General features: G+C 41.9%; 1 protein-coding gene and 1 pseudogene across 3 annotated transcripts in view; one reads left to right on the plus strand and one right to left on the minus strand.

The window, feature by feature from the left end:
* Positions 1 to 20129, minus strand: part of SNX6 (sorting nexin 6) — a 63347-nt gene that overhangs the window by 19613 nt on the left and 23605 nt on the right. For all 3 annotated transcript variants that reach the window (XM_017977049.4, XM_002753827.7, XM_054239867.2), the window contains 5 exons: positions 18947 to 19068; positions 16276 to 16399; positions 11521 to 11616; positions 7224 to 7329; positions 642 to 717 (listed from right to left, as the gene is read on the minus strand). In XM_017977049.4, the coding sequence (XP_017832538.1) occupies positions 642 to 717; positions 7224 to 7329; positions 11521 to 11616; positions 16276 to 16399; positions 18947 to 19068 (524 nt within the window). The remainder of the gene's footprint in view (positions 1 to 641; positions 718 to 7223; positions 7330 to 11520; positions 11617 to 16275; positions 16400 to 18946; positions 19069 to 20129) is intronic.
* LOC118145052 (ubiquitin-conjugating enzyme E2 N pseudogene) lies at positions 1182 to 3629 on the plus strand (annotated as a pseudogene).

The following is a 20129-nucleotide window of genomic DNA, read 5'->3' on the forward strand; positions in this document are numbered from 1 at the left end:
TCTCTGCTTTATTTATATTTCATATATACTTTTTGAGATAGTTTTGCTCTTGTTACCCAGGCTGGAGTACAGTGGTACATTCTCAGCTCACTGTAACCTCCACCTCCCGGGTTCAAGCAAGTCTCCTGCCTTAGCCTCCCGAGTAGCTGGGATTTCAGGCACCCACTACCATGCCCAGCTAATTTCTGTATTTTTGGTTGAGCGAGGTTTCACCATATTGGCCAGGCTGGTCTTGAATTCCTGACCGCAAGTGATCTGCCTGCTTCCTAAAGTGCTGGGATTACAGGCGTGAGCCACCAACTCCAGCCTGTTTTATTTTCTTTGGAACAGAGTTTCACTCTGTCGCCCAGGCTGGAGTGTAGTGGCGTGATCTCAGCTCACTGCAACCTCTGCCTCCCAGGTTCAGGTGGTTCTCATGTCTCAGCCTCCCAAGTAGCTAGCTGGGATTACAGGCACACACCACTCACACTTGGCTAATTTTTGTGTTTTGTGGTAGAGATGGGGTTTAGCAATGTTGGCCAGGCTGGTCTCGAACTCCTGACCTGAGATGATCCACCTGCCTTGGCCTCCTAAAGTGCTGGGATTACAGACATAAGCCACTATGCCCAGCTATATTTCATGTTTTAAATTAGAATACTTACTTGCATATATCTGTAGAATCCTGAGTTCCTAAAGCATATAAGGAAGAACCAATTCTATTGTAATCATCTGCAGCACCTAAGGAGAAAGTTTTAAGAATTTAGTATACTTTGATTTTGATTTAAAAATACTTGCTGAGCTCTTACCTGTTATACAACGTGTAATAAGAAACACTCTAGTAAACAAAATGACACAAACAATTGGCATGGTGGCTCATGCCTGTATTCCCACAACTTTGGGAGGCTGGGGCAGGCAGATTACCTGAAGTCAGGAGTTTGAGACCAGCCTGGCCAACATGGTAAAACACTATCTCTACTAAAATTACAAAAATTAGCCAGGTGTGGCGGCGCACACCTGTTATCCCAGCTACTCGGGAGGATGAGGCAGGAGAAATCACTTGAACCCAGGAGACAGAGGTTGCAGTGAGCCGAGACTGCACTACTGTACTCCAACCTGGGCGACAGAGCAAGACTCCGTCTCAAACAAACAAAAAAACAGATTGGAAAGCAAGAAGTATAACTTTTTTCATCAGTAGATGTGACATGATCATCTATGTAGAAAATCCTGGCCGGGTGTGGTGGCTCAAGCCGGTAATCCCAGCACTTTGGGAGGCCGAGGCGGGCGGATCATGAGGTCAAGAGATCGAGACCATCCTGGCCAACATGGTGAAACCCCGTCTCTACTAAAAATACAAAAATTAGCTGGGCGTGGTGGCATACACCTGTAGTCCCAGCTACTCGGGAGGCTGAGGCAGGAGAACTGCTTGAACCCGGGAGATGGAGGTTGTAGTGAGCTGGGATTACGCCATTGCACTCCAGCCTGATGCCTGGTGACAGAGTGAGACTCTGTCTCAAAAAAAAAAAAAAAAAAAAAAAAGAAAATCCTAAGGAATCTACAAAATAGTTACTACAACTAATAAATGAGTTTATTTAGCAAGGTTGCAGAATATAAGATCAATATGGAAAAAAGATGCCACATTTCTATATATTAGCAAAGAATAAAATGAAATTGAAATTTTTTTTGAGATGGGATCTTACTCTCACCAGGCTGGTGCAGTGGCGTGATCTCCACTCACTGTAACCTCCGACTCCCTGGTTCAAGTGATTCTCCTTTCTTAGCCCTGGGACTACAGGAATGCGCAACCATGCCCAACTGATTTTTTTATTTTTAAGAGACCAGGACCGTCTCAATCTCCTGACCTCATGATCCACCCGCCTCAGCCTCCCAAAATGCTAGGATTACAGGCATGAGCCACTGCGCCCAGCCCTGAAACTGAAATTTTTAAAAACATAACTTTTATTTATTTGGAGACAGTGTCTCACTCTGTTGCCCAGGCATGAGCGTGGTGGCATGATCATGGCTCACTGCAACCTCAAGCTCCTGGGCTCAGGTGATCCTCCCCGCTCAGCCTCTCGAGGAGGTGGTACCACAGGCACATGCCACCATGGGTGGCGAATTTGTTTTTATTTTTGGCAGGGAAGGGACAAGGCCTGACTCTGTCACCCTGACTCTGTCATCTTGGCTCACTGCAACCTCTGCCACCTGGGTTCAAGCAATTCTCATGCCTCAGCCTCTTGAGTAGCTGGGACTACAAGGGCATGCCACCATGCCCAGCTAATTTTTAAATTTTTAGTAGAGACGGGGTTTCATAGTGTTGGCTAGGCTGGTCTCAAACTCCTGACTTAAGGTGAGCTGCTTGCCTTGGTCTCCCAAAGCACTGGAATTACAGGCATGAGCCAACACGCCCAGACTAATTTTTTTTTTTGGCAAAGATTAGGTGTTGCCATGTTGCTCAGGCTGGTCTCGAACTCCTGAGCTCACATGATCCACCTGCCTCAGCCTCCCAAAGTGCTGAAATTACAGGTGTGAGTCACTGTGCCCAGGCTAAAAAATCGTAACATTTATAACAGCATCAAAAACCAAATAATCAGGAACCAATCTGACTAAAGATGTGTAAGATCTGTACAATAAAAACTACAAAACAGTGCTGAGATAAATTAACAAAGACTTAACTAAGTGGAGATATATTATATCAATGTATCAGAAAGATCAGTATTATTAAGACTTCAATTCTTTCCAAATTAATCTATAGAATCTACACAATCCCAATCAAAATCCCAGCAGGCACTTGCATAAAAAAAGACAACTGATTCTAAAATTCACCTGAAAATATAAAGATTCTCAGGCTGAGGGTAGTGGTTCACACCTGTAATCCCTCCCCTCCTTTGGGAGGCGGAGACACGTGGATCACTTGAGGTCAAGAGTTTGAGACCAGCCTGGCCAACATGGTAAAACCTCATCTCTACTAAAAATACAAAAATTAGCCAGGTGTGGTGGAATGCATCTATAGTCCAGCTGCTTGGGAGGCTGAGGCATGAGGACTGCCTGAACCCAAGAGGCAGCGGCTGCAGTGAGCCAAGATCACACCACTGCACTCCAGCCTCTAGCCTGGGTGACAGAGTGAAATTCTGTCTAAAAAAAAAAAGAGAGAAAGAGAGAGATGAGACCAGAGGCTGAACTTGGGTTCTGGTAAGACGGCCGGGCTGCCCCACAGAATCATCAAGGAAACCCAGCATTTGCTGGCAGAACCAGTTCCTGGTATCAAAGCAAAACCAGATGAGAGCAACACCTGTTATTTTCATGTGGTCATTGGTGGCTCTGAGGATTTCCCCTTTAAGGGAGGGACTTTTAAACTTGAACTATTCCTTCCAGAAGAATACCCAAAGGCAGCACCTAAAGTATGTTTCATGACCAAAATTTATCATCTAATGTAGACAAGTTGGGAAGAATATGTTTAGATATTTTGAAAGATAAGTGGTCCCCCAGCACTGCAGATCTGCACAGTTCTGTTATCAAGCCAGGGCTTGTTAAGTGCTCTTAATCCAGAAGATCCATCAGCAAATGATGTAGCAGAGCAGTGGAAGACCAATGAAGCCCAAGCCATAGAAACAGCTATCGCGTGGACTAGGCTATAGGCCATGAATATTTAAATTGATCCGGTTATGAAGTATGCATCACCTCTCTTGTTCTGCTAGGACTTCTTCCTTTTTGTTTGCATTTAACGGACACAGTCTTATAAACATTACAGAATAAAAAAGCCCAGACATCTTCAGTCTTTTGGTGATTAAATGCATGAAAGAAAGAAGAAAAAGGAAGAAAGGAAGGAAGGAGGGAGGGAAGGAAGGAAGAGAAAGAGAAAGAGAAAAGAAAAAGAGAAAGGAGGGAGGGAGCGAGGAAGGAGGAAGGAAAGAAGATAGAAAGAGGAAGGAAAGGAAGGAAGCAAAGGAAAGGAAGGAGAGAGTGAGGTAGGGAGGGAAGAAAACACAGACTCTAGGTCTGGGGTGGAAAGAAGGAAAGAAGGAAAGGAGGGAGGGAGGGAGGGAGGGAGGGAAGGAAGGAAGGAAGGAAGGAAGGAAGGAAGGAAGGAAGGAAGGAAGGAAGGAAGGAGAAAAAAATAGACTCTAGGGCTGGGGGCAGTGGCTCACACTTGTCATCTCAGCACTTTGGTAGTGCCAAGGTGGGCGGATCACTTCAAGCCAGGAGTTTGAGACCAGCCTGGGCAATATGGCAAAACCCCATCTCTAATAAAAATGCCAGCATTAGCTAGACATGGTAGCACACACCTGTAATCCCAGCTACTTGGGAGACTGAGGCATAAGAATCACTTGAACCCAGGAGACAGAGGTGGCAGTGAACCGAGATCATGCCACTGCACTCCAGCCTGGATGACAAAGTGAGACTGTCTCAAAAAAAAAAAATTGGAGGCTGAGCACAGTGGCTCATGCCTGAAACCCCAGCCCTTTGGGAGGCCAGAATGAGAGGACTGCTTGAATCCAGGAGTTCAAGACTAGCCTGAGCAACATAGCGAGACCCTGTCTCTATCCCCAACCCCAATAACAACAACAAAAATTAGCCAGGCGGCCAGGTGCGATGGCTCATGCCTATAATCCCAGCACTTTGGGAGGCCGAGACGGGCGGATCACAAGGTCAAGAGATGGAGACCATCCTGGCCAACATAGTGAAATCCCGCCTCTACTAAAAATACAAAAAAATTAGCTGGGTGTGGTGGTGCACACCTGTAGTCCCAGCTACTCTGGAGGCTGAGGCAGGAGAACTGCTCGAACGCAGGAGGCAGAGGTTGCAGTAAGCCGAGACTGCGCCACTGCACTCCAGCCTGGTGCCTGGCAACAGAGCGACACTCCGTCTCAAAAAAAAAAAATTAGCCGGGCATGGTGGTGTACACCTGTGGTCACGGCTACTCAGTAGGCTGAGGTGGAAGGATCAATTGAGGCTGCAAGGAGCCGTGTTTGCACCAATACAGTCATCCTGGGTGACAGAGCAAGACCCTGTCTTAAAAAAACAAAAACAAGAATAAAGCTGAATGAAGGACACAGAAAAGATGTTGAACTTTAATAGTCATTAGGTCAGTAGAAAAATAAACCGCACTGTGTTACCACCACTGACCTATTTCAATAAAGTTATAAAGACTTTGGATTGTACTGTGGGGGAAAAAAAAGACTGATTATCTTTGTTGGCAAAGATGTAGAGCAGTTGGAACTCTCATGCCCTGCTCATGGGAATGCAAAACGGTACAATCATTGTGGGAAACATTTTTGGCAGCTCTTTTTTTTTTTTTTTTTTTTTAAGGTGGGGTTTCTCCATGATGGCCAGTCTGGTCTTGAACTCCTGACCTCAGGTGATCCAGCCACCTTGGCCTCCGAAAGTGCTAGGATTTCAGGTGTGAGCCACCACGTCCGGTGAGTTTCTTAAAAAGTTAAATATTCATTTCCCATGACTCGGCCATTCTACTTCCAGGTATTACTCAAGAGAAATGAAAGCACAAGTCCATACAAAGAGTTATATACAGATGCCTCACATAAATAGTATCTGTAATAGCCAAAGCTAGAAACAAATAATTTTTGTGTATCCATACAATGGAACACTAAGCAACAAAAAGAATGAACTACCGATATACACAACAACTTGGATGAATCTCAAAATAGTTTTTTTTGAGTTTCAAAGACAGATAATAAAGAATACATACTGTATGATTCAATTTATACAAAATACTAAAAATACAAATCAATCTATAGTGACAGAAAGCAGATCAGTTGCAGTCTGGGGGTAGGGCAGGAGGTAGAGATTTCAAAGGGCCACAAGAAAACTTTGGAGGTGATGCACAGATTCATTGTTTTGATTGTGGTGAGGATTTCACACATGCTGAAACTCAAAGTGCCCACTTTGACTACTGCAGCTTACTGATATCAATTGCCCTCAATAAAGCTATTAAAAAAAAAAAAACCTCACTGGTTTATTTTGCACTTTGAGTGGTTCTCTTACATATGTGATTTTGTAGCATTATGCACTTGGCTGTTTGGAAAACACTGGTCCAATGAATTATTCAGATGTTCTAAGTGGTGACACGCTTCAATGTAGAATTTTTTCAAAAAATCACACTCACTAGTTCACCATCTAAAGACCTCTAGACAGGTCTTTATAATTACTGGGAAGCAAAATCATTGTGAGAGATGTAAAGTTTTACAAAATTCTACTTATTGCTTGAAAAACTGACTTCTCACTGGCAACAAACACTATCTCTGTTTTCCTTGAAATAATTTATTGATTTTTGGCCAGGTTCCTCTAACTTAAATAATTAGTTGATTTTTGAGAAAACATTTGCCAAATACTCATAGTTTGTCTGTCAGTCATTCTTTAAAGTAAAAGTAGTGTTCTATAAAAAAAACTAGCTAGTTCAATCATAACTCCATCACTAAAATGCTTTTCTAGAGAGAACCGTCATACTTCAGTAAGTCGCCAAAGTGCTTTATGCATACCTTCTATTTCATCACTCAGAATATTTTTAAAATGTATACTCAAAGGAAAAGATTACAATTAATTTTTACTGTTTAATCAGGGACATTCTTAAATGAAAGTCACATTTTTAAAACATTGCAAGTGCATGGCAGGAAAGAATATAGAGACTAGTCCAGTTTGTTGCCACTGCCTTGATTTGTACTTAGGCAGCACCAGCTTTATCATCCATCATTTGTGTAAATGTCAACATGGTGAAAAAAGAGAAAACTATTATACTATCATTATAAAAATAGTTGTGTTGTTGTTGTTATTGTTGTCTAGAGTCTCACTCTGTCACCCAGGCTGGAGTGTGGTGGTACAATCACAGCTCACTGCAGCCTCTACCTCCCAGGCCCAAGGCATCCTCCCACCGTAGCCTCCCTAGTAGCTGTTACCACAGCTGTGCACCACCACATCTGGCTAATTTTTTGTATTAGGTTGGTGCAATACAGAGTCTCACTCTGTTGCTCAGGCTGGTCTTTAATTCCTGAACTCAAGTGATCTTCCCGCTTCAGCCTCCAAAAGTGCTGTGATCATAGGTGTGAGCCACTGTGCTCAGCTGAAAATAATTTTGACTTCACAGACTCAATATAAAAGGGCCATGAAGCCTAGGCTCCAACTGACCACGGTTTGAGAACGACTGTTCTATATTAAGACTTTTTCAAACTATAATAGAAACTTTATAATTACTTCATTAAAAGATATAAGCTTTAGCCACAGAAAAATCTTACTTTTGTGGGATCTTGTCATTCTATCAGATTTAGCAGATGCATCCTTAACTCGGTTATGATATTCCAAAAGAAATGTTCGTTCATGCTCAAAGAAATCATCTACATCCTATAAATCAAAAGAAAATATAAACTTTCTTCACTTAATCTGCTTTAACTTAGTATGTAAATCACTTTATCATTACAAATATAAAAGACCATCAGTAAAATAGCACAGCTATCCTCTAATAATCAAATGTTATACTAATTTCACCAACAAGCTACAACTTTAATAGACATGCATTCTATCAAGAAATCATCTATGATTTTATAACTGAAGGCTTAGTGATAACCACTTTATTTTTTGTTTTTTGTTTTTTTTTTGAGACACAGTCTCACTCTGTTGCCCAGGCTGGAGTGCAGTGGCATGATCTTGGCTCACCGCAAGGTGAATCACTTCTGGGTTCAAGTGATTCTCCTGCCTCAGTGTCCCAAGTAGCTAGGACTACAGGTGCGCACCACTACAGCCAGGTCATTTTTGTATTTTTTAGTAGAGATGGGGTTTTGGCATGTTGGCGAGGCTGGTCTCAAGCTTCTGACTTAAAGTGATCTGCCCTCCTCAGCCTCCAAAGTGCTGAAGTGCTGGGATTACAGGCATGAGCCACCACACCCAGCCTCACATATTGTACCCTGAAACGTTCTGATTTGTGCTCTGCCTCTCCAATTTTGCCTCTTCAGTAAACATATTATTGCCAGCAGAAGTGATCAACTGCTTTGAAGGAAAAAGAAAAAAAAAATTCTACTGAACAGAAATGAAAACCAGTTTTTCTTGGCCTGTTAAGTATTTTATTGGCCATTCCTGAAGGCTGCCTAGCTTTAGTCATTAAGGCCCTTTCTGATTGCACTGAGGAACTATCTGAGAGCAACAATATGATTAACCATTGTCTTCAATCTTTTTTTTTAAACAAAGCTATATATACATTAAAAATAAAAATTACTATCTTCAGACAGAGTCTTGCTTTGCAATCCAGGCTGCAGTGGTGCGAACATGGCTCACTATAGCCTCAACCTCTCCACCTCAAGCAATCCTGACAGAGTATCCGGGACTACAGGTGCATGCCACCATACCAAGCTAATTTTTCTATTATTTGTAGAGACAGGGTTCTGTCATGTTGCCCAGGCTGGTCTTGAACTCCTGAGTTCAAGTGACCCATCTGCCTCAGTCTCTTAAAGTGCTGGGATTACAGGAGTAAGCCACTACACCTGGCACAAAAATAAAAATTAACAGTACTTTACCCCCTTCTACATTAAAAATCATTCACTGAAAAAGCATCAGCTGACAGGACATAACTGAAGACTCATATCAACAGAACACAAGCACCAAGAGTCATTACTGACAAAATATCATTAAAATCTGTAATTCAGCTGGGTACAAAAGTTCACACCTGTAATCCCAACATGTTGGGGAGGCTGAGGTGAGCAGATCACTTGAGCCCAGTAGGTCAGCCTGAGCAACATGGTGAAACTCTGTTTCTACAAAAAATACAAAAATTAGCTGGGTGTGGTGGCATGCCCCTATAGTTCTAGCTACTTGGGAGGCTGAGTTGGGAGGACTGCTTGAGCCTGAAAGGCAGAAGTTGCAGTGAGCTGACACTGGGCCACTGCATAGCAGCCTAAGGCGAGGCCCTATCTCAAAAAACAAAATAAAATACAAATATTAAAATAAATTCACAATATTTAACAGTCCTCTTGACTATAAAAATGTGGATACAACTAACTGGCAGAGTTGTTGTAAAGATTAAACAAGAAAATGTGGGCTACCAATCATCATAAATATTCAAAAATGTTATTACCTGGCTGGACGCGGTGGCTCACGCCTCTAATCCTAGCACTTTGGGAGGCCAAGATGAGTGGATCACCTGAGGTCAGGAGTTCAAGACCAGCCTGGCCATCATAGTGAAACCCCATTTAAGAAAAAAAAAAGTTATTACCCTACTAATAAAATTATCAAAAATCATAATCAACATAGTGGTTTTTATATTTAATAGCTAAAAAATGATATTAATGCAAAAGCAGCATCAAATGGAAGTAACGTGAGTCCTTATTGGAAAGCAGCCACAGCACATGCATTGTCAAGTATCCACTGACCTGTCCAGAGTATAAATCAAATAGTATTCTATATACCAACTTTATTATGGATGTGTCTATAAAAAGAGGCAATGATGGGCCAGGAGCAGTGGCTCATGCCTATAATCCCAGCACGTTGGAAGGCCAAGGCGGGCAGATCATGAGGTCAAGAGATTGAGACGTGGTGAAACCCCATCTCTACTAAAAATACAAAAATTAGCTGGGGGTGGTGGCGCACGCCTGTGGTCCCAGCTAGTTGGTAGGCTGAGGCAGGAGAATCACTTAAACCCAGGAGGAGGAGGTGGCAGTGAGCCTAGATCGCGCCACTGCACTCCAGCCTGGCACCTGGTGAGAGAGCGAGACTCTGTCTCAAAAAAAAGAGGCAATGACAAAGCAGCATCCCTTTTTTTCCTAGTATTTGCTTGCTAATTTAAACATTTTTCTCATTAAAAAGACTGAATGAGATAATACGTGTGGAAAACACCTAAATTTTTCTTAATGATGTTCTAAAAAATGATACAAGAGTTGATTTATCTGAAGACTCTTACCATTAAAATATAAGTCAGTAAGGGAGGTAGTATTAGTAACACCATTGTGAAAATGGAAACACTAGCCAGCTGTGGTGACTCAAGCCTGTAATCCTAGCACTTTGAGAGGCCGAGGCAGGTGGATCACGAGATCGAGAGTTTGAGACCAGCCTGGCCAACATGGTGAATACAAAAATTAGTTGAGCGTGGTGGTACGTGCCTGTCATCCCAGCTACTTGGGAGGCTGAGGCAGTAGAACTGCTTGACTCCAGGAGGTTGGAGGTTGCAGTGAGCCAAGATTGCACCACCGCACTCCAGCCTGGGCAACAGGGCAAGACTCCATCTTGAGGGGAGAAAAAAAAAAAGAAAAAGGGAAAACTGAGATCCAGAAAAAGGAAGTAACTTTTCCCAAGAACATGTAGCTCCCTTGAAGCAATACTGAAACTCAACTGGTTTTCAGTTGAGGTTTTTCCCAGGGGGGATTGGGGAGGGTCAGGGTCTCACTCTGCCACCTAGGCTGGAGTGAAGTTGCATAATCTCAGCTCACCGCAACCTCCGTTTCCTGGGTTCAAGTGATTCTCCTGCCTCAGCCTCCCAAGTAGATGGGATTACAGGCACATGCCACTACCATCCAGCTACTTTTTGTATTTTTAGTAAAGATAGGGTTTCACCATGTTGGCCAGGGTGGTCTCGAACTCCTGACGTCAAATAATCCACCCGCCTTGGCCTCCCAAAGTGTTGGGATTACAGGCATGAGCCACCATGCCCCGCCTCAACAGAGATCTTCTAACTCCAAAGCTGAACCCAGGTCCGCTCCTAACATTTCCAAGGCTAAATGTTAAATGTAAAAACAGAGACAGCACCTCTTGCTACACTCTGCAGCTCTGCCTGTCCTGCATCTAGGAGGACTTCACGTGCATATGGGTGGACATTCCAAACTGCACAATGTCCCTCCCGTCTACCTAGCTGCCCCATGGTCACCCCTTAACCATCCATGGAATACACATGAATGGCATGAACTAAGGAAGATGCCCACATAGGAGTTGCAAGGCTTGGGATTTGGGTAGGGAAATATGGGATTCCAGATACCTGGAACCTGGTCTGATGTGAAGGGAAGAGGTATGGGCTCCAACTGGGCAAATTCCCTTTGCTGAAGACTTCTAATCTCTTGCAGAAGGAAACTCTCTAAAGAGAGGAATCCAAGTCAGGGGGATTCCTCCTGTTCCTAGGGCTAAAAATTCTAACTGTCCAAACATCTTTTACTCTAATCCTGCACATTTGTTTTCATTGATTTATTTTTTAAGATGGAGTTTCGCTTCTGTTACCCAAGGTGGAGTGCAATGTGGTGATCCTGGCTCACTGCAATCTCTACCTTCCAGGTTCAAGCAATTCTCCTGCCTCAGCCTCCCAAGCAGCTGGGATTACAGGTGTGCGCTACCACGCTCAATTTATTTTTTGTATTTTTAGTAGAAACGGGGTTTTAACATGTTAGCCAGGCTGGTCTTGAACTCCTGACCTCATGATCCACCTGCCTTGGCTTCCCAAAGTGCTGGAATAAAAGGCATGAAGTATCACATCTGGCCAATTCTGCACATTTGAAATTTCAATCTATCTACCCTTTAAAGGAAGCCTCAACTAATAGCGCAGTTAATCAAATAAAATCTTACCTTTACTCCTGAAACAATTACTCCATCTGCTGATTTAACCATGTTTTTAAAGAAATCTTCAAGTTTCTCTTTTTTATTTTTTCCTCGCACACTCAACTAAAAGAAAGGTAACATAAGTTAACATTTTTTAAAGTTACAAATGGAAAGCAGTGCCTCCTTTATTCTTTGATATTTAAACAGCAAACTCAAAAGGACTCTAGTTTTTTTTTTAAGACGGACTTTTGCTCTCATTGCCCAGACTGGAGGGCAATGGCACAATCTGTGCTCACTGCAACCTCTGCCTCTTGGGTTTAAGTGATTCTCCTGACTGAGCCTCCTTAGTAGCTGGGATTACAGGCATGCATCACCAAGCCCAGATAATTTTCTATTTTTAATAGAGACAAGGTTTCTCCTTGTTGGTCAGGCTGGTCTTGAACTCCCGACCTCAAGTGATCCACCCACCTCAGCCTCCCAAAGTGCTAGGATTACAGGTGTGAGCCACAGTACCTGGCCAGGACCCTTGTTGTTGATCTTAATAAAGTAGCAATTTTATCATGTGTATCAATGATTTTCAAAGTTTAGGGCACAAAAGCTTGGTAATAATATAGATATTCAGGACTCACTTTCAAAGATTCAGGTTCAGTTGGTCTACAAGAAGGCCTAGATATTTCACATTCTATGAGCATATCTGATCATTCTGTTGCAAGCAGCTCTCTCACCATATTTTGTCAAACACTACTATATAAAATTTTAATACACAATTAAAATGTTAGCTCAGGAGTTCCTTAAAATATGTGAAATTTATTGGGGTACAACATGGCCACTGTGTAATGACGCAATAACTTTGAATATATATACTATACATTCAGAACTCTGTACTCATCCAAGTATCTCTTGTCTGGTTTTCGGGGTCAGCAATTTACAGCAACAAGGGCCACAAAAAGATGATGTTGAACAACATGAATGGTTATCCAAGGGCAAAACCAACAAGCAGCACCTAACTGACTCCTAGCACTTGCTGCATCAGGGTACCCATAAAGGAGCAACCCATCTAATTCCCATATATACTGCCATTGCTTCAATGCCCACCTTTATTAAATAACTTATAAATCTCTGTCACTACCTGCTATGGTCTGAATATCTAAGTCCCCCTAAAATTCAAATGTTGAAAATAAATTTTTTTTTGAGATGCAGTCTCCCTCTGTCATCCAGGCTGGAGTGCAGTGGCATGATCTCATCTTACCACAACCTCTGCCTCCTGGGTTCAAACAATTCCTCTGTCTCTGCCTCCCGAGTAGCTGGGACCATGGGCATGCACCATCATGTCTATTTTTATATTTTTAGTAGAGATGGGATTTCACCATGTTGGCTAGGGTGGTCTCGAACTCCTGACCTTAGGTGATCCAACCACCTTGGCCTCCCCAAAGTGATGTGATTACAGGCGTGAGCCACCGTGCCTGGCCCGTATCTTGAAAATTAATTCCCAAGGTGATATTAAGAAGAGGTAGGCCGGAGCCAGGCATAGTGGCCCGTGCCTGGAGTCCCAGCTACTTGGGAGGCTAAGGTGGGAGGATCATTTGAGGCCAGAAGTGTGAGACTGCAATGTGCTACAAATGCACCTGTGAATAGCCACTGTACAACTATTATATACACAGCTGTACACAGCTGCATATGTATAGCCCAGCCTGGGCAATACAGCAAGACTCCATCTCTTAAAAATAAGTGAGGCTTTTGAGAAGTGATTAGGACATGAGGGTGGAGGCTTCATAAATGGGATTAGTCCTTATAAAAGAGGCTGAGGGAATTTGTTAGCCTCTTGCCCCTTCCTCTGCCATGTGAGGGCACAACAAAAAGGTGCCACCTATGAAGCAGAGGGCCCTCACCAGACACCCAATCTGCTGGCACCCTAATTTTGGAATTACCAGTCTCCAGAGCTATAAATGATATACTCTGCTGTTTATAAATTACCCAGTCTAAGGTATTTTGTTATAGCAGCCAAACAGACTAGGATACTATCCATAAGCTCTTTCCTTAACCTTATATGTTATATCCAGTTGCCCACATCATTTCCTTACATAGACACTATAACTGTAACCTCATATTAGATGAGTCTAACACAGTGCTCCTTATAATCTAATATTCGCGCTGGGCATGGTGATTCATGTCTGCAATCCCAGCACTTTGGGAGGCCAAGGTAGGTGGATTACTTGAGGTCAGGAGTTGGAGACTAGCCTGGCCAACATGGTAAAACCTCGTACCTACTAAAAATACAATAATTAGCCAGGCACTGGTGGCTGGCACCTGTAATCCCAGCAATTTGGGAGGCTGAGGCGGGTGGATCACCTGAGGTCAGGAGTTCAAAATCATCCTTGACCAACATGGTAAAACCTCGTCTCTATTAAAAATTCAAAAATTAGCTGAGTGTCGTGGCAACCGCTTCTATCCCAGCTACTAAGGAGACTGACGTAGGATAATTGTTTGAACCTAGGAGGCAGAGGTTGCAGTGAGCCGAGATTGTGCCACTGCACTCTAGCCTGGGCAGCAAGAGCAAAACTCTTGTCTCAAAAAAAAAAAATTGCCAGGCATGGTGGCATGTGCCTGTAATCCCAGCTACTCAGGAGGTTGAGGCAGGAAAATCACTTGAACCTGGGAGGCAGAGGTTGAAGTGAGCCAAGATCGCACCACTGCACTCCAGCCTGGGCAACAGAGTGAGGCTCCTGTCTAAAAAAACAAAAAAATCTAATATCTAAAATTTCTGTCTTCCCCCTTTGATTTGTGACCCCTTCATCCCAACAGTCTCTCTGACTCCAACATGTTCCCTAAAATTCCATAGCTCTCATTAAATCTTGAAATATCTACAACTTCTTCCTTTCTCGCCAGCTCTAATTCTACCAGCAAATGACTGAAAACTGTCCCTTTCCACTCCCATTTTCCTAGAAGTATTCATCATCTCTTTCCTAGACTACTATATTGAACTATTAAGTTAATAATTCTCACCTTATTCCAATCCATTCTGTTACCTGAGACAGCTTTCCTAAATCAAATTTTGAGTATCTCATCCTTACACAAAAACCTTTTTTTTTTTGAGACAGAATCTCATTCCATCACCCATGCTGTGGCATGACCTTAGCTCACTGCAATCTCCGCCTTCCACATTCAAGCAATTCTTATGCTTCAGCCTCCCAAGTAGCTGGGATTACAGGCAAGCACCACCATGCCCAGCTAATGCTTGTGTTTTTAGTAGAGATGGGGGTTTCACCATGTTACCCAAACAGGTCTTGAACTCCTGGCCTCAAGGGACTGCCTTGCCTTGGCCTCCCAAAGTGTTGGGATTACAGGTGTGAGCCACCACACCCAGCTGGCCTCTTTTCCCTCCCTCACTTTCTCCTTCCCTCCCTCCCTCCCTCTTTCTCTCTTTTCTTTCTTGCTTTCTTCTTTTTTTTTCTGTTTCTTCTTTTTTTTGGAGACAAAGTCTCGCTGTTGGCCAGGCTGGAGTGCAGTGGCGTGATCTTGGCTCACTGCAACCTCCGCCTCCCAGGTTCAAGCAATTCTGCCTCAGCCTCCAGAGTAGCTGGGACTACAGGCGCCCAGGCACCCACCACCACACCCAGCTAATTTTTGTATTTTTTAGTAGAGACAGCGTTTCACCATGTTGGCCAGGATGGTCTTGATTTCTTGACTTCGTGATCCACCCACCTCAGCCTCCCAAAGTGCTGGGATTATAGGTGTGAGCCACCGCACATGGCCTTGTTTTTTTCTTTTAACAGAGACAGGGTCTCACTATGTTACCCAGGCTGGTCTGGAACTCCTGGGCTCAAACAATCCTCCTGCCTCAGCCTCCCTAAGTGCTGGGATTAACAGGTGTGAGCTATCACACCTGGCCAAAATTCTTTGATCTTGAGGTTAACCTGTAAGTAAATAAGCACTATGCTATATTTATTTTCTGCGAAAATTATGAACGAATCTTGTCATCCAAACACAGGTTCCAAGATGTGTATCAGCCAACCAGTAAAAAATGTTTCGCCAGCACTACGAACGAAGAAATCTTTAAAGCTCAACCACCTTGGCTAGATGCAGTGGCTCATGGCTGTAATCCCAGCACTCTGGGATGCTGAGGAGGGTGGATCACCTAAGGTCAGGAGTTTGAGAAAAACCTCGCTAACATGGTGAAATTCTGTCTCTACTAAAAAAAAAAAAAAAAAAAAAATTAGCTGGGCATGGCGGTGCGCACCTATAGTCCCAGCTACTCAGGAAGCCGAGGCATGAGAATCACCTGAACCCTGGAGGCAGAGGTCACAGTGAGCCGAAATTGTGCCACTGTATGTCAGCCTGGGTGACAGAGCAAGACTCTGTCTCAAAGAAAAGAAAAAAAATACAAACATTCTGGCCGAGCGCGGTCGCTCATGCCTACAATCCCAGCATTTTGGGAGGCCGAGGCGGGTGGATCACAAGGTTAAGAGATCGAGACTATCCTGGTCAACATGGTGAAACCCCGTCTCTACTAAAAATACAAAAATTAGCTGGGCATGGTGGCGCGTGCCTGCAGTCCCAGCTACATGGGAGACTGAGGCAGGAGAATTGCTTGAACCCAGGAGGCAGAGGTTGCGGGGAGCCGAGATCGCGCCATTGCACTCCAGCCTGGGTAACAAGAGTGAAACTCCATCTCAAAAAAAAAAAAATTCTAAAAAAAATGCCTTGAGCCTTTTCTAACTACTCTTGCCTTTTCCAATGACTCTCTAAAAAGAAAACTTGATCACCAATCAACTTGATACTCACATCTTGATTATATTCCAAGAAGACATGGAAATTTAAATCTTTTCTCAAAATAGGATGTGCTGCCACACGACACAGGAACACTTCATGCATCGCAACTGTCTTCTTGAATATTGCCAAATATTCACTAGAAGCAATACAGAAAATTAAAGGTAAACAAACTACATCAATTAAAAAGTCACCTGCAACAATTTTTTTCAGAAAATACTCTTTGGATGATTCCAAATGCAAAATCAGAGATACAAAGATATAATTCATGTAAACAAGGGTTTTAGTTGAACTGTCAATGAAATATATAAAACCCAGCTTTGAAAAAGATTTCATTCCAGTTAACAATATTTATATCTAAATGTTAATATTTTTAAGTTTCACAAATTTTTCTGACTATGCAAGTTGATGTTAAAGTTAACTATAGGGTTGTTTGTTTTCAGCTCTAGAGAAAGTATTCTACAAATTATCTGACAGAATCTTAATGATTCAATAAACAATTACTGCTTTTAAACAACTTAGTACAAAAAAAAAAACAAACCCAAACCTCAGTGAGCATATTTTCAACATTAATAATTATTTTCATCTAATTACCCAAACACACAAGAAACACACTATGAAGAAACTTATTTTTGTTTGCCATTACACCAAAGAATTGTGTTTAAAATATTTTAATACCAGTAATGAACCCCAGAGACCACAAAGTAATACATGTCAGTTTGAAAAACAAAACAAAACAAAATTCAAGGAAAAGGCCTGATATTCTTGCTTCAACTACGTGCAAGAAGGATAAGTTTTACATACCAGCAAACCAGCAGGACCAATGTTGGGAGAAGTTTGATCTCTGTGAGGGTAGTCATTCAGTGAAGACAAAAAAGAAGGATGCAGAGGATGGAGGTAGCAGTAGAATAAACCCAAGGTTCTCTGTTATCCAACCCCTAACCAGACCACAAAAGAATCATGATCAGGGCCTCTGGAAAATCACAGATTCTTCAATATTAATGTGCTCTGCTCATTTCCAATTTTCAGTCTTATAAACTTTGAATACATATCTGTCTGCTCTCAGACCACTGCTTGTATCCAAGACCTGCTTTACGATTTATCTTATCAAGAGTTGAGCATTCTGAAGAGAAGTCTAGCAGCAGTGTGAATATATAACTAAAAACTGAAACTAGTGGAAGACAAGAAGAAGAAATGCATGAAGGGGAGAAATGACAAGAAAAAGTGACAGAGGTGATGATAATGCAAGGAAAATTATTTCCTTGGACAACTCTCAAATATACAGCAAATCCAAAATTATTCCAAATGTTTAATAAAAGGGGAAAGATTCTGTATGCTCAGCAAATACACTAAATATGAAACATTGGTTGAGTATCCCTACCTGAAAATCTGAAATCCAAAATATGCTAAAATCTGAAATTTTTTGAAAAAAAGACACGATGCTCAAAGGAAATATTTACCAGAACATTTCAGATTTTTGGATTAGGGATGTTCAACCAGTAAGTAGAATGCAAATATTCACATATAAATAACTAAAAATCTGAAATGCACTCCCAGGCATTCTGCATAAGGGATATTCAATCTGTACATAATTTCTCTTTCTTCTTTTCTCTGCCTGTGGCTTCTGCCCAAAGGGGAAAGAATATAGAAGCGAAGTAACCAGAGAATAGTTAAAACTGTTTTCACTAAATGACTTTTAGTTTCATATATACTAGAAATGTATTAGATCCTCGCAAAAACTGTGATAATTCACACACATACATATGCGCTTTTTTTTGAGACAGTCTCTCACTGTCGCCCAGGCTGGAGTGCAATGGCATGATCTCAGCTTACTGCAACCTCCACATCCGGGTTCAAACGATTCTCCTGCCTCAGCCTCCCAAGTAGCTGGAACTACAGACGTGTGCCACCATGCCCAGCTAACTTCTATTTTTAGTAGAGACAGGGTTTCACCATGTTGGCCAGGATGGTCTCGATCTCTTGACCTCGTGATCCGCCTGCCTTGGTTTCCCAAAGTGCTGGAATTACATGCATGAGTCACTGCGCCCAGCCACATATGTATTTTTAAGAAAACAGAATATATGCAAAGTTGCTCAGTACATTCTCTTTTGAGAAATATGGTAGTTTGCACGTACTAAAAACAGAGAACTAGGTTGGTGGTGATTGAGGATTTGTAAATAGAAAAAAACAAAACAATGTCTATTTTGCTTTAAAAGGTCATGTTCTCAAGGCAGCAAATCACACTACCATGTGTGTACCTATGCAACAATCTTGCATGTTCTTCACATGTACCCCAAAACCTAAAACACAATAAAATAAATAAATTTAAAAAAAAAAAGTCATGTTCTCTATTTCTTTTTCCCCTTAAATTCAAGGATAGATTGGACCTTTTAAGTTTTTAAAAAAAGCTTTTGGATCTTCTGCTTTCAACTTTCAGGGTCTATTTAAATATGAATTTAAATAATTTTACAGTGGAGACAATTATTCTATAATTTTCCTGTAGGCTCTGATCATGATCATTAATACTGGTTGTATGACTTAAACCTGCATCTTCCAGAAATGGTCTCCGTGGTGAAACAATTAAAATGATGGCATATCAGAAAGTACCAAAAAAGGCATTAAAGCAAGCACAATTAACAGAGGCAACAACTACCACAAAAACAAAACAAAACAAAAAACCACATACGCTTCCAGTTCCTGTTTCATTTTTGTGAATTCTTCCTTTGTCATGGATCCTTCTCCTTCTCCAAGCTTCTGTAATTTTTCCCTTGAAGCATCAAAATCAGGTCTTGGTGGTGCTGGTGGAATCTGTAACAGAACCAAAACAGAACTAATTTTAAGGAACTATTTCATTTTTTGAACACTGTACTACTGCCACCATAAAAGACTGTCTGAGAAAGGTAAGGGTATCCAGAATGAGCTGAACACCAGGAATACCCAATTCATATTGGAGAACTTGACTAGTTCTAGAAATTAAGAGTTCTGAGGTCCTTTATACCAAAGAAGAAATACAGCATAGGACAACTTTCTAGTATTAGAACAACAGTTCTAATTTCAATCTGCAGACTCCTATAGCAACCCAGAGTCCTAAAATTCATGTGTGTACTAAGCTCTAACTACAGACTGAATATGTATAATACGCATATTACTTTCACAAACTATATAAATAATATGATTAAATACAAATGAATTTTTTAAAATTAATGAACTAGTAATTGCTTTATGCTTTTTTTTTTTTTTTTTTTTGAGACATAGTCTCACACTGTCACCCAGGCTGGAGTGCAGTGGTGGGATCTCAGCTCACTGCAACTTCTGCCTCCTGGGGTCAAGCGATTCTCCAGCCTCAGCCTCCCAAGTAGCTGGGCCTACAGGAGCAAACCACCACACCCAGCTAATGTTTGTATTTTTAGTAGAGATGCAGTCTCACCATGTTGGCCAGGCTGGTCTTAATCTTTTGACCTTGTGATCCCCCTGCCTCTACCTCTCAAAGTGCTGGGATTACAGGCATAAACCACTATGCCCAGCCCACTATTGTGTTTTTTAAAATTAGTAATAATTAATTAAAAAGTTTAAAATTAATGAATACATTACAGTCCAGCAAGGGATGTTAAAACAGGTCCTGGATTGGAGGAGTGTACCAGAAAGAAAAAACTGTTTTAAAAATAAAAGAACAAGGCTGGGCGCGGTGGCTCACGCCTGTAATCCCAGCACTTTGGGAAGCTGAGGTGGGTGGATTACCTGAGGTCAGGAGTTTGAGACCAGTCTGACCAACATGGCAAAACTCCGTCTCAAAATTAATTAATTAATTAATTAATAATAAAAATAAAGGAACAAGACACATTAATGAGTAACTTCATTCTATTCATCCA

The sequence above is a fragment of the Callithrix jacchus genome, chromosome 8, assembly GCF_049354715.1.
Source record: "Callithrix jacchus isolate 240 chromosome 8, calJac240_pri, whole genome shotgun sequence".
NCBI lineage: Eukaryota > Metazoa > Chordata > Mammalia > Primates > Cebidae > Callithrix > Callithrix jacchus.